At 39.3% G+C, this 12,279-nt stretch overlaps 1 protein-coding gene across 3 annotated transcripts; it reads right to left on the bottom strand.

Annotated features, from left to right (window-relative positions):
• Nucleotides 1–1,374: 1,374 nt before the first annotated feature.
• LOC118113525 (sialoadhesin) lies at nt 1,375–8,980 on the bottom strand. 3 transcript variants are annotated; one of them, XM_047340799.1, is made up of 10 exons: nt 8,921–8,980; nt 7,885–7,954; nt 7,384–7,746; nt 4,385–4,672; nt 3,349–3,600; nt 2,991–3,251; nt 2,787–2,877; nt 1,940–2,029; nt 1,752–1,824; nt 1,376–1,673 (listed from the first exon to the last, which is right to left on the bottom strand). In XM_047340799.1, the coding sequence occupies exons 2-10, from the start codon at nt 7,931–7,933 to the stop codon at nt 1,638–1,640; spliced, it is 1,503 nt and encodes a 500-aa protein (XP_047196755.1). In that variant the 5' UTR covers nt 7,934–7,954; nt 8,921–8,980; the 3' UTR covers nt 1,376–1,637. The 3 variants fall into 3 exon arrangements, with proteins under 3 accessions (XP_047196756.1, XP_047196755.1, XP_047196757.1); XM_047340800.1 differs by lacking the exon at nt 7,885–7,954 and having other exon boundaries at nt 1,375–1,673; nt 8,921–8,973; XM_047340801.1 differs by lacking the exons at nt 1,376–1,673; nt 1,940–2,029.
• Nucleotides 8,981–12,279: the final 3,299 nt, after the last annotated feature.

Here is a 12,279-nt window from a genome sequence, read left to right as displayed (position 1 = left end):
TCAGGGTTTAAACTGAAATTCAGTGTCCAAGTCAAATTTGTCTGACTTTATTCTGTTTTATAATTACACTTTTATTACTCTGAAGGTCTTTGAACAGCAATGACAGTAACTAAGAGTATAAAAGTATAAGGAAATGAAAGTATATTAAGACCTCAACACCTTTAAAGTGTTTCCTCACCCTGAAACCAAAGTGGTGTTAAGTTCAATGAGAATTTCCACACTGAGGATTGCGACTATGAATTTTTTAAATCACTTTCTTTTACGTTGTGCGACAGGCCTTCTTTTCATGATATCCCAGGGAACAGTTAATGGATCGCTAACAACTATCATTTATAACTGTTTAATACAGGTATACTAAATCGCTGTAGGTATAAGTTTGGCTCCAGATTGCTCCGGTGAGAAACAACTCATTCCAGTCACACACGTGAATAAATAGGGGAAATTCAATGTGCTCTACATCATGCATAAAAACTCAATTTAATTTTGTTGCCTGTGTTTGTTTCTACTACTGCCAATAATATATTGACTTATATATTATATACCCGGAGACAGACTTCTGCATTGGCTGAGAACGTCTCCGGGTATACCTAGGTACCTGTCCTGACCTGTAACTTCTGTGTAATAAACCTTATTATACAAGCAAGAACGGTGTCCGCGGAGATTCCTTCATCATCATCTTCAACATCACTGCTGCTTAAATATACAACAGGACCTGACGGGGCTGCTCGACGGCAGCTTCTGCCCGGGGGACGCGCTCTGCTCCGTGGACCCGGTGATCGGCTTCGAGGAGAAGTTATCCGCCTGCTTCCACAATTTCAGCCCCCAGAGAGAGAGCGTCGCTCCCGTGAGTGTGATCTCAGAGGACACGCTGCTGGAGACAGACAAGTGAGTGTGTGTGAGTGTGTGCGCGTGTGTGTGTGTGAGAGTGTGTGTCTGTGGCCTGTCCAGGATGGCTGCTGTTAAACATGTGTGGATGAAAAGGAGGCTTCCTCTCAATAAACTGCAGCTTATATGAAAACCTTACTAAACCACTGTATCTGCTGTGTTATCTTTATTAAAATAAGGATGTGGTGAGTGGACAGTGACAGACATCTTTGGTCCAGCTAATGTAAAACAGTCTGGAAATGTGAGCTGTAAGTTTTACAGATTCATTCATTCATCAGAACAGCTGCAGAAATACCGGCATGATATCTGTATCTGTCCTTAAATGGCTCCTGGAGACCGATATTAGTCGATATGAGTGGATCAATAGTTCATATTTAGTTTCTACAGCTGATATTTGTGAAAGTGATACTTTATTTAATCATTTCCTATGAATCACCTTCAGGGAATATTTTTATGTCAGCTATAGTCATAAAAACTATATATATAATAATGTTGATCTGAAAAGCAAACAGCGAAGGTTCTGAACAGGAGAAACAATAACTGCAGACACAAGGGTGCATGAATCACAAAGTTGTTTTAAGACAGGAAACTTTTTCTGAAAAATGAATATGTGAATTTTAGCACACAGGAAAATAATCACATGCTTGTTTAACACGTACAGAAAATTGCATATAAGTATTTATTTTTCTTTACGATTGTCTTGACCCACATCCCCACACAGAGGAACTGCAGCTGCACCAAACTCAGCGATGTTACATGTTGGCGTAGATAGCATCATCCCATTCAGTCTGTGTAGGAAGTGAAGTAACAGTTAGAGTTGTCTTCACGCACTGAAATAATGAAGAAATAAAGAAAACTTCACATGCCTCCACGTTGTCATACACAGGATCGTCGACATGATGATTAGGTCTTGGCACCACATCGTAGTCCATGTCTTTTCTGAAGAGTGCAAACATACACACACAGTAAATTTACATGAGACTATGCAAGATTGTGTCATGTTAAATCATGAGGAAACTTTTGCTTGTTTCAAACTGAGGCTAATATCTGTCACCCTTTTACTGTAGCACATTCAGAGAGCTCTTCTTTGTTTTCCCTCAAAGCGCTGATGTGAGGTGTTGGTGTTTCTCCAGATGTTCCCCTACTGGAAGAGTAAGGACTTTTAATTTAGGATCCAGAAAAAATAAACTATTGTCACACCATCCATGTGCATTATCTATGCAGCTTATCTTGCGGGTGGTTGGCTGAAGACAAACAATCATTTAAACTCACATTCATACCTATGGACCCCAATCTGCATGTTTCTGTACTGTGGGAGGAAGCCAGAGTTCTCAGAGAAAACCCAGACATGAAGAGAACTCCACAGAGTCAGCTGGGATTCAAACTGGGAACCTTCTTGCTGTGAGGCAACAGTGCTAAGCACTTTACCACAGTGCTGCCCCAGCAAACTGCAAACCTGGACAGAGATTATCATGTCCTCTAAGACATTGACCCAACTTCTCCATCAGAGGCCAAAGTGTAGTGGCTTGACTAGTATCAGATGCATTAATAGATACATACGCCCAAAAGAGAAAATATATAAATATATAAATATGAATGTCTAACATAAAGACCATACCAATGCCTCTACAGATGTGATACGTACGTGCAAAACCAAGAGAAAGATGATTTCATTTTCAGAGTCACTGATCAGACAAATACATTCATACATGAGATTTGTCAATTTTTTTGTCAATAATCATATCAATCATAATAAATAATCATAGCATCTTTATAATCAACTTCAAGTTTCTTTAAGCTTGCTATTTTGTAGTTTTACCACAAGTGGGCAGTACCAAGCTGCTTTACCATATCACTGACTTCACTTTCATTGGGAGGAAATGTTTTCTATTCCCACTTACCATTTTTTAACAAGTCCCACAGCCATTAAAAGTATCACCAGAAGCGCGCCTGCCCCGATGGCAATGGCGATATAGAGATTCTGCATCTCACCTGTCCAAACAGAAGCCACCTGCAGTCACTTTCCTCTTATTCCACAGTTCAAACCGTCAGTTGTTTGTGCATATTAGAAATATCATGTGTTCAAATTTGAAACACTTCCTTACCGTTCACAGGTAGGGAGAGTACGAGGTTGGCGTTGCCCACCGTGTTGTTTGCCAGACAATGGACAAACTCAGAGGATTCAAACTCGGCCTCCAGAGTTCCAATGGTGACAGGGCCGTGTCTCTCTATCTTGGTGCCTGGTAGGACTCTTTCAGAAAGCACAAAATGGACCATGCAGGGAGGTTGGGAGTTAGCAATGCACACACACTTTACCATTTTTCCCTCTGAGGAACAGGAGGAGACGCTCTTAATCTCAGGGGCATCTGTAACAAGGAGTAATTATGAGTTAGCCGTATGACAAATGTTCAAATAAAACAAATAAAACTTTCTTTATCATTGCATTTCATGGATTGTACTTACACAACACAGTGAGACGCACAGGGCTTGATTTGCCTCGTCCGACTGTATTGATGGCGGTACAGTACAATGCACCCATGTGTCTGGAGACATTTGGCATCGTGTAGAGGTTTCCCCGATGCAGCTGAGCACCAGTTTCACTGAACCACTCATATCTGCTGGCAGGAGGGTGAGCATCGCTGGTGCATGTCAGCCGCACGGCTTCTCCCTCCTTTACAACAGACTTGTACTCAACCCTCACATTCACTGGGGCGCCTGCAAGAAAACAAAGGAACTGGTTGTGATTCCACCAACATATGTTACATTATGTTTATATTTTATATTGTTTTATAAAGCTGAAACAGGGGCCACTGCACATATATAAACAAGATAAAAAGAGTCTATATAGAGGCTACCAAAACCTAAATCCAGTCAGGGCGATGCAACAGGGTTGGCAAAGCAGGGCTTCAAGCTGAAGGGGGGGCCCCTCACCACCTTTATAGACACCTTTATAAAATGTCTCAATCACTCCCAAGTGGCTGGCTGCAGTTCACAAACCAAACCAAAAAGTCAATGTACTCGTCAATTATTTTTTCTCAAAGATGGCTTCAGTCGTTTTAAATTGTTCTTATCAAACCGATCTTTGTTCAAGTGTTAATGTTTGATGCTATAAAAACGGGTGTAATGTTATGATTGACAGTGAAGGCTGACTCGCAATTGGTGGCTCCAATGTACTGGTGGAACCTCAATACTGAGGTTCTATCCCCTGATCACTATTACGCAGACACTGGCTACAGATGAAGCTATCGGTGCAAGATGGCATAGTTTGCATCAGGGATATTTTGGCTTCCTTTCTGGATAGTGGGAGGAACGTCATCTGTCATTATAAACAGTCTATGATTACACTTGTCCATAAGACAATTATGTGAGGACCTCCACAAATTCTAAGATCGGCATGAACAGGTGATTGTGGCCCCAAAAGCCCCTTGAAACACTGCATCCAAAGGTTATGACGTTTGAAACACCTGCTTGTACTGTCACCACTGCTGTTTACACATACGTTTAACTTTGAGGAGCTTGGATGTTTCCCACTGCTGCCCTCCGCTGTATCGTGCGGTGCACCGTAAAGACTTGTTGTGGTCAGCGTTGGTGGGGCGAAAGGTCAGAGTAGCTGTCGCTTTCCACTGGTCGTCGTCAAACTGCAGAGAATGAAAATGTTCCTCTCCAGAGTGACTCCATCTGAAGACAGGAATGGAGGTGGGACAGGAGGGAGACACGGAGCAGTACGCCACCATGAGCTGACCCTCAACTGCGTCCTCTGTCAATGAGATATCCACATCGACTTTACCTGTAAGAACAAGAGAGGTTGTGATTGTAAGGATTCTGTCATGAAAATAAAGGAAAACACTTAATCTGTTCAAAGCGATGATGCAGTCTTTTGAAGTTCTGTATTCTGTCCTCACTTGTTCATTACCTCCACCAAGAAGGTAATGTTTTCATTGGTTTGTTAGCAGGATTACGCAAAAACTACCCAACCAATTTCCATGTAATTTTTTGGAGGGGTGGGGTGTGACCCAGCGAAGAACCCTTGGTTCTCAACCTTAATATGTTATGATTTGGCTATTTGAATTGAATTGAATTGAATATTTCCCTAATATCCGCTTACCTTTGATCTTTTATTCATTTGTTTTTTTTATTGCCATGTATTTTGAGATGCATTTTGTAACCAGGTTTAGATAAGTGCTCTATAAATAAAGTTATTATTGTTATTAACTTCTGGTGTGGATCCAGATTAGAATTTTTTTTCTCACTTTCTTTAACATTTTGAGATTTTGAGCATTTTTCAATGTTTTTGTTGTTTTCTCAGATGATCTTGGTTATAAATCAGGCATGTTTGGGGGACTGATATGAGTTTGGGCAGTTTGGTGCAGATCCAAATAAAAGTGAATTTAAATGTGGTTTTATAAGGGGACAGTTGGGCCTTGGTGGAGATAAGCACTATATTAAGTGTTCCTCTTGTCTAGAATATTGAAAGCATATAGTTGCCAGAAAATAAAAGGAACCATTAGCCTGCTAAAACTAAAAAAGTAAGTTAAACCTCAACCCAGGAACCGACTAGTAAATATGCTGCAGAGAATTGTGCGAAAAAGATTTCCTGTTGATTCAAGCAGTTGCCCTTAAGTCACTTTATCTTTCTACAGAGCAGGTCCCACTGATTCATATCATGCTCAAATATTTTCTAAGCTTTTCAGTCTGATATTAACGAAACATGTTGACAGAACTCCTGTGGACACAATATTTTACTTGAACGAATTGTTAAGATCTTGTTGGGACATGGTTTTTGTGAGACCACACTGCGGCCTATATGGTAGTCAAAAGCCTGAAGCCGCATGTCCTTTGTCTGGAGAAAACCAGAGCCTCCCGAACTCAGTCTCCCAGGGGGCATCAACGTCACACAGAGGTGTGAAAACCCCCCCAGGGACACAGGTTTCAACTCCCATTGGTCACTCTGGACCCCATGACCTGTGAGGTCACCGGGCCAATATAAGGCCAGGTCTCCCCCTCTTCTATCTCTTTCTACAATCCCTCCACGGAGAGAAGGCTGTCGAGCCTCTTTTCCTGCATCGCCGAGGGAAGAAGCCTGGCTTCTCCAGCTCACATCAGCCTCTTCCCATTCACCTCTTCGAGAGGAGCACACCGCTCCTTCCACGAATCCGCTCAGAGGAGAAAGGCGACAGTCCAGCTCACTCTTTCAACTCAAATCAACTTCATGGAGGAGAGTTGCAGCTTCCAGCTCATCTCACCAAGGAAACCTCCTCGCACTCCAAGCTCTACCAACCCTTCAAGCAGCGACGCAATGTCCTGCTGGAGAACTTCAAACAGCAACTGAGCCAAACAGAATCACTAAGGCAGGAGCCACAAACCAGCAAGACGACTTCACAAAACTGCGAACTGCACAGCAACTCTTTTTCCCCTTTCCACGGACGGGTAACGCAACTGGGCTTAATAATTATACTAGGCTAAGCAAGACTGTTTATTCGATTCTGTGTGATGTTTATAAGTTTGATTTATGTTGCTGTGATATTGGGGTTACAAGTTATTTTGAAAGTTAACATTAGTTATGCTCTTCAGTCCTTCCTTGCATGCATCTAGTAACTTTCTCTAATTTGGCACACACACAGACACACGCATAACTCTTCACCTAATTATCTCCACAGGTCGTAAACATTCCAATAGGGGGGGAAGGGTGTTATCATTTTGGCCAGCCGCCATTTTGAAAGCACGCTGACTCACACAGACACACACACATACCTTTGTTTAGTAAGTACACCGTTAGTAATTTGTGTTTTTATACTTTATTATATTCATAATAAATGTTTTTCATTCACAAATGTTTTTTTATTAATGTTGCATAAGTGAATTTTGCCAACCTCTACACTGTCAAGAACTCCATATCCTTCAATTTAGCTAACTATCTATATGGTAATTTTGGTTATAGTTATTAATTTAATTGTTAATCAGAGTTCCAAATTTGTAGTTAGTACTTTTATGAGACTGAATCAATAAATTGGCTATCTTTTCCCTTCCTTTGAAGGGTGGTGCCCCGAGGTAACTTTAATCAATTAAAGTTATTATTTAATATTAATAATAAAATATTAATATTTAATATTTTATTTTGATAACCAAATTTATTGAATGCCGCATTTTATGGTATCACATTTAATGCATTATTGCACAACAATCTGTTGTATCTCCCTTCATTTTTACAGATAGAGATTGTTCCTCCCCTCCAAATTTCATGGTACTTACTTACTTACTTATTACTTACTGACATACTAACTATTTAACGAACAAACACAAATCTCATAACCTCCTTTAAGTGTTTAAGTATTTTTTGTTTATTAATTTAAGTAAAAAATAATCAAATCTCAAGTTGAATGAGTGATTCATGAATGCTCAGATAAAAAGGAATATAATTTAGTGAATATTTAAATTATTATAAGAAGAGAGAATCACGTAAAAATGTAACTATTTAGAAAGTTGTTATGTATTTCTTACCCATCATTATAATTGAGACTTCGTGAGCGTTGTAAGAAAAGTTGTCAAAGCCTGCGATCTCAATCCTGAAATAAAACGGTCCTTGGTCACTTTGCTGGAGCGGATTAATCTTCAGTGAACAGTTCTTGTGCTTGATGTCTCCCAGCAGCTCTGTGCGATCCCGATACTGCTGCACGATGTTAGACTTGACTGGGTGATAGACAACAAGTTTCGGGGCCTCGATCCAAATCCCTGTGAATTCAGTCACCTTCTCTCCATTATCTGGGTAGCTGAAAGAGCAAGGAATCACCACACAGGAGCCAATGTGACCTTTGACTGTGGACGGCAAGTTAATGGTCCAAGACGAAGCTTCGGTTTGAACTTCTGTCATAAAATGTAAAGAAAAATATAATAATTATTCTCAGGAAAGAGATAATAACAAATCGCAAAGAAAGAGAAAAAAAGAACAATATTGCTTATTGTCTATATTGACTATAAAAGATTATTGTATATGCACTTTACCGTTAAAGCAAAGCCACACAAAGAACAGACGCCAATTCAAAGCATCCATCTCGTCCTGTCGCGGTCAGACCTGCAGATGAAGTGACAAACATTTCCAGATTGATGTGGCCCCGCTGTCACTCCCCTAATGAGAGATGACTAATTTCCATTCCATTTTTATTCCACCACATGTCCACTAAGTTACACACAAAATCTGACTTTTGTCTCATGAGACATTAGGGAAGTCATATTAATCATCATTTCAGTATCCCTTTTCCCCCCCTTGCTGTTTACTGTACTTCCAACTCTTCCCCCATATTTTTACTCACAAATCACACAAAACAAACTATAAAAGTGGTGAACCTAAAACTTCTGTGTAGCTGGTTCTAATTATTCAATAGATACTCAGATAATTGAAAGGATTATAGCCCCCCTGATTAACTTATCGTAAGTACTGCTAATGGGCCGTTTGTTAGTAAACCGCTTAGTTATCTTGAGTTCAAAGAGAAAGAGTGAAGAGGTGATGATTGAAACACTGAGGCTGTAAAATCCCTTCACTGTGCCCTGACGTGCTCAACAGTTGGTACATGAAATAAAGTCAACAATAGAATATTTTGGTGTTAATTGATAAATTGTAATTTATTATTTAAGAAGTGTATGTTTGATTTGATTTGCTCCATCAAACAACATGACCAAACTTCGGAGAAAGACACAAACATGTTTTTTTAAAATGTGAGAACAATGACTCTTCTGCTCTAAAATTAAGTCAAGAGGTCAAAACAGTATCAACGGAAAGGTTTGAATGTATTTCCCCATCACGCTTACGTCTTAGTTACACATTTTCTGCACAGAACTGGACAAAAATGATATGAAAAAAAAAAAGGTATAATACAATGACAAGATCCAGGTTAAGCAAAGATGAAACTTTTACAGCAAGTGCTGATTGAAATGACATGTTGAGTAAATGAAAAGTCACTGGAGGATCAGCTGCTGAGAATTAAAAGTCTTCTTAAGAAATCAAACCAATTTTAAACGATGAATAGGAACTTCACTCTACCTGCCACTGTGTGCACCATGAACAGAGAGCTGTGAAGACAGGATGTCCTTGTCTCTGTTGTCACCTATATAAGTTACCGTGTCTTGGGCTGTCTTGTCATATGTCTCGACAACAAAAAAAATGTTTTAACACCTACAAGGTCTCTCTTTCCGTTCATCAGCTCTACAGTGCTGAGAAGAGAGAAAACATCTCATCAGTGGTCATGTGTGACAAACCAGCAAGTGTTGCAGAGGTATCATATGAGCTGTTTGCAGTTGCACCTTCAAACATCACAGTCGAGAGGATCCTATGGCTGAGTTCTGATTGGCCATGGTGATTTCAGTTCATTCACAGACCCTGATCTCCAACAAAAGCAGGGTTGAGCATTTCTCCCCTCTTTGGATGGAAACTGCTACGCTCCTGAACGGCCAGATCAACGTAGCCGGTGCTGCGAGTGAGGTGGACCTTCTTCAAAGATAAACGCTGCTTCTGTTTGACTCTCCAGAGATCCTCCTCGCACTGTGTCATCAAGTCCTGCAGCTTGACACAGTCTTCTTTCTGCCGCCCCCAGGACAGTTTCCTGGGAGTGGGGATGATGAGGCTGGTGGACCCAGAGTTACCCATGACAGGAATATGTGCTTGATCTGGAAGTTGGGGATATGCCAGCAGCAAATCTGTGTTCCCCTTATGAAACCATATTTAAATTCACTGGATCCAGATTTTTATTTGGATCTGCACCAAATTTGGTTTGGTTTTGCAGAGTTTGTGTAATTACACAAACTCATATCAGTCCCTTAAACATGGTTGATTGTTTCATCTTTTTTTCCTCCCTGTCAACAGATTTAACTTCAGACTACCACTTGAATAAACAAGATGTCTCTCCCTGTCTATACTCTGACCCCAAAATCCTCTGTGGCATATTTAGATGTCACTTCCAGGGTCTTGGTTTTTACCAACTATTTAGTTTCAGAGGGCTTGTGATTCCTTTTATATTTGTCAACTAATGCTTTCAATATCTGAAACTAGACTCATAAGAGTACATACTTCTGTCAAAGGCCCAACAGTCCCCTTTTGTGAAAATGTAGAAAAGCATCCTATCTTGTTGATCTATGTTTAAATAAGTTAAGAAAAAAATACTGGAAAGCAGAACGAAGAACAAGCAGACGAAAACATAACCTCTTAGATGGAGGTAATAAAGTTATGCTAACCCAAAGAATCCACACAAATAGATTTTTACCTACACAGGCCTCTGCGATGTTCCTCCATGCTGCTGCTGGTTGATCTGCTGAAGATCCTGCACTGAGTGAGAAGAAGTGTCAGGCTCCTCCATTATAAAGACAGTGCTGCAGGACAGACTGAAGGCCCGACCTCGTCTGTCCACACAGGAACAATTCATCAGATCTCCCTGGATGAGATTAAACACAGCAGAAACAATACAAGTTAAACACAGCTGATGAATGGATCTCATATTAAGTGTTCCATATTAATCAGTTAGCCAATCAGTCAACTGATCAATCAATCACTGGGGGATTCTTTTTTAATCACAAACACACTTCCATTGTTTAGAAGTTAAACTGTGTTGTCCTTGTTTCTTCAGTTTCAGGGTTTAAACTCTCTGCTGTTGGTGAATTAAAACCAAACACAGCTAATGTACAATAACTATGTGTTTTAATATAGAAATTCAGTGTCCAATTCAAATTTGTCTGACTTTATTCTGTTTTATAATTACACTTTTATTGCTCTGAAGGTCTTTGAACAGCAATGACAGTAACTAAGAGTATAAAAGTATAAGGAAATGAAAGTATATTAAGACCTTAACACCTTTAAAGTGTTTCCTCACCCTGAAACCAAAGTGGTGTTAAGGTCAGTGAGATGTGACTAATTTCCACACTGAGGATTGCGACTATGAATTTTTTTTATCACTTTCTTTTACGTTGTGCACTTTAAGAGGACTCATATCTATAAGTGTGTGAAGTGTGGTACTGCTGGATTTACTCTTAATTCTCTCACAAAAACGACTCCAGATGTCACAGTCATGCAAATATAATATTTTGAAAATCAAGTTTCATCATCAAGTTTCCTACACAATAATTCACTGAAATCTTTAACCTGCAAGTTGCTTTTTGAGGGTCTCTGTAGAGTCTGCAGCACCTCAGCAAAATGCATTTCTTCACCACTGCTTCACAGCAGGAAGTTTAACCACTAGAGGTCACGTGATAGGTGCTGCTACTTTGAGGTTTAAGTCCATAACAACAACAAATGGTGGAAATGGCAACAAGACTAAATTACGATCAAAGTTCTTATAGTTCTTAATCATCATTATCAATTAAAATAATAATAATTGTAGTAATAATAATATCATCAACTTTATCGTCAAAGAAATAATCATAACATGATATTTATTTATAAAAATTGAAAAAGGCTGCAAATTGACCCTGTACTAGAGTCTCTCATACCTCAGGGACACTTTAAAACTATCTGATAGTTGATAGTTGTGCCTCTTGTAATTTAATTCATCAGATATATCTTGTTTTCTAATTGAATCTTTGTCCTAATTAAAAATGTATCTTTCTTTATAGAATATGTTTGTATAGAATATAAATTGATGCATTTTCTTTAATGAAAGTAAACACAGTGTAAGACTCTGACTCCATGTTGGATCCTTCTTCAACATTCAACAGTCAGTGTATCCACTTTCCAAAGTTGTTGCCATGACAACAGCAAGACAGGAAAAAAATGGCGCCACTCGCACAGTAAATGAAAACAAGCAGCGCTACAGCTAAAGCTAATTTTCTGTTTAAAGTCGTGTTTACCAACTGTAAATGCTTCATGTTTGCTTTCCTGTAACAAGTCCAAACCCAACATGTGAGTATATGTCTGCTGACTAAAATGAATACAGCTAATAATGCTGTTGTTTCTGGTTAAACTGGGCTAGCTTGCTCAAATTGGTTAAGCTAATGCTAGCTAAAGTTGGCTATAATGCTAGCTATCTTTATGATATGATACTGACTGTGTGAAAGGAAAATAAGTACTTTTACTTACAAGTACTTCTCTTCAGTACAATTCCCGGAACTAGTTCTTTATTTACTAGTTACCAGGTTCCTTTGCTACATAACATTTCATAACTTTCTCAGCTTTTAGCTTATACTTTTCAGATAGATTAGATAGATAGTAGTTAATTTTCTGGTTAAGGTTTGAGGTTTAAAGTTTATAAAGTATGATGCATTATAAGCCCCACACAGTTGCCATTTATAGGCTATATTAATATGGCAATTAAAGTGATCCACTAACAACACAAACACAAATTATTGGTACTTTTACCTTTAAGATTGTAAGCACATTTTGCCAGTGTAGTACCTTTTGTGCTGTGCACCATAGAT

The sequence above is a fragment of the Hippoglossus stenolepis genome, chromosome 8, assembly GCF_022539355.2.
Source record: "Hippoglossus stenolepis isolate QCI-W04-F060 chromosome 8, HSTE1.2, whole genome shotgun sequence".
In the NCBI taxonomy this organism is placed as follows: domain Eukaryota; kingdom Metazoa; phylum Chordata; class Actinopteri; order Pleuronectiformes; family Pleuronectidae; genus Hippoglossus; species Hippoglossus stenolepis.
Note: the sequence above shows the minus strand (reverse complement) of the source record. Positions and strands in the feature narration are given on the sequence as shown.

What these genes read in the sequence shown, in the direction of transcription:
- LOC118113525 (XM_047340799.1), bottom strand. Translation starts at nt 7,933, where the DNA reads ATGGATGCTTTGAATTGGCGTCTGTTCTTTGTGTGGCTTTGCTTTAAC. An exon ending in TGTGTGGCTTTGCTTTAACG is followed by an intron (nt 7,747 to 7,884) that starts GTAAAGTGCATA and finishes ATTTTATGACAG; the next exon opens with AAGTTCAAACCGAAGCTTCG. An exon ending in AGTCTCAATTATAATGATGG is followed by an intron (nt 4,673 to 7,383) that starts GTAAGAAATACA and finishes TTGTTCTTACAG; the next exon opens with GTAAAGTCGATGTGGATATC.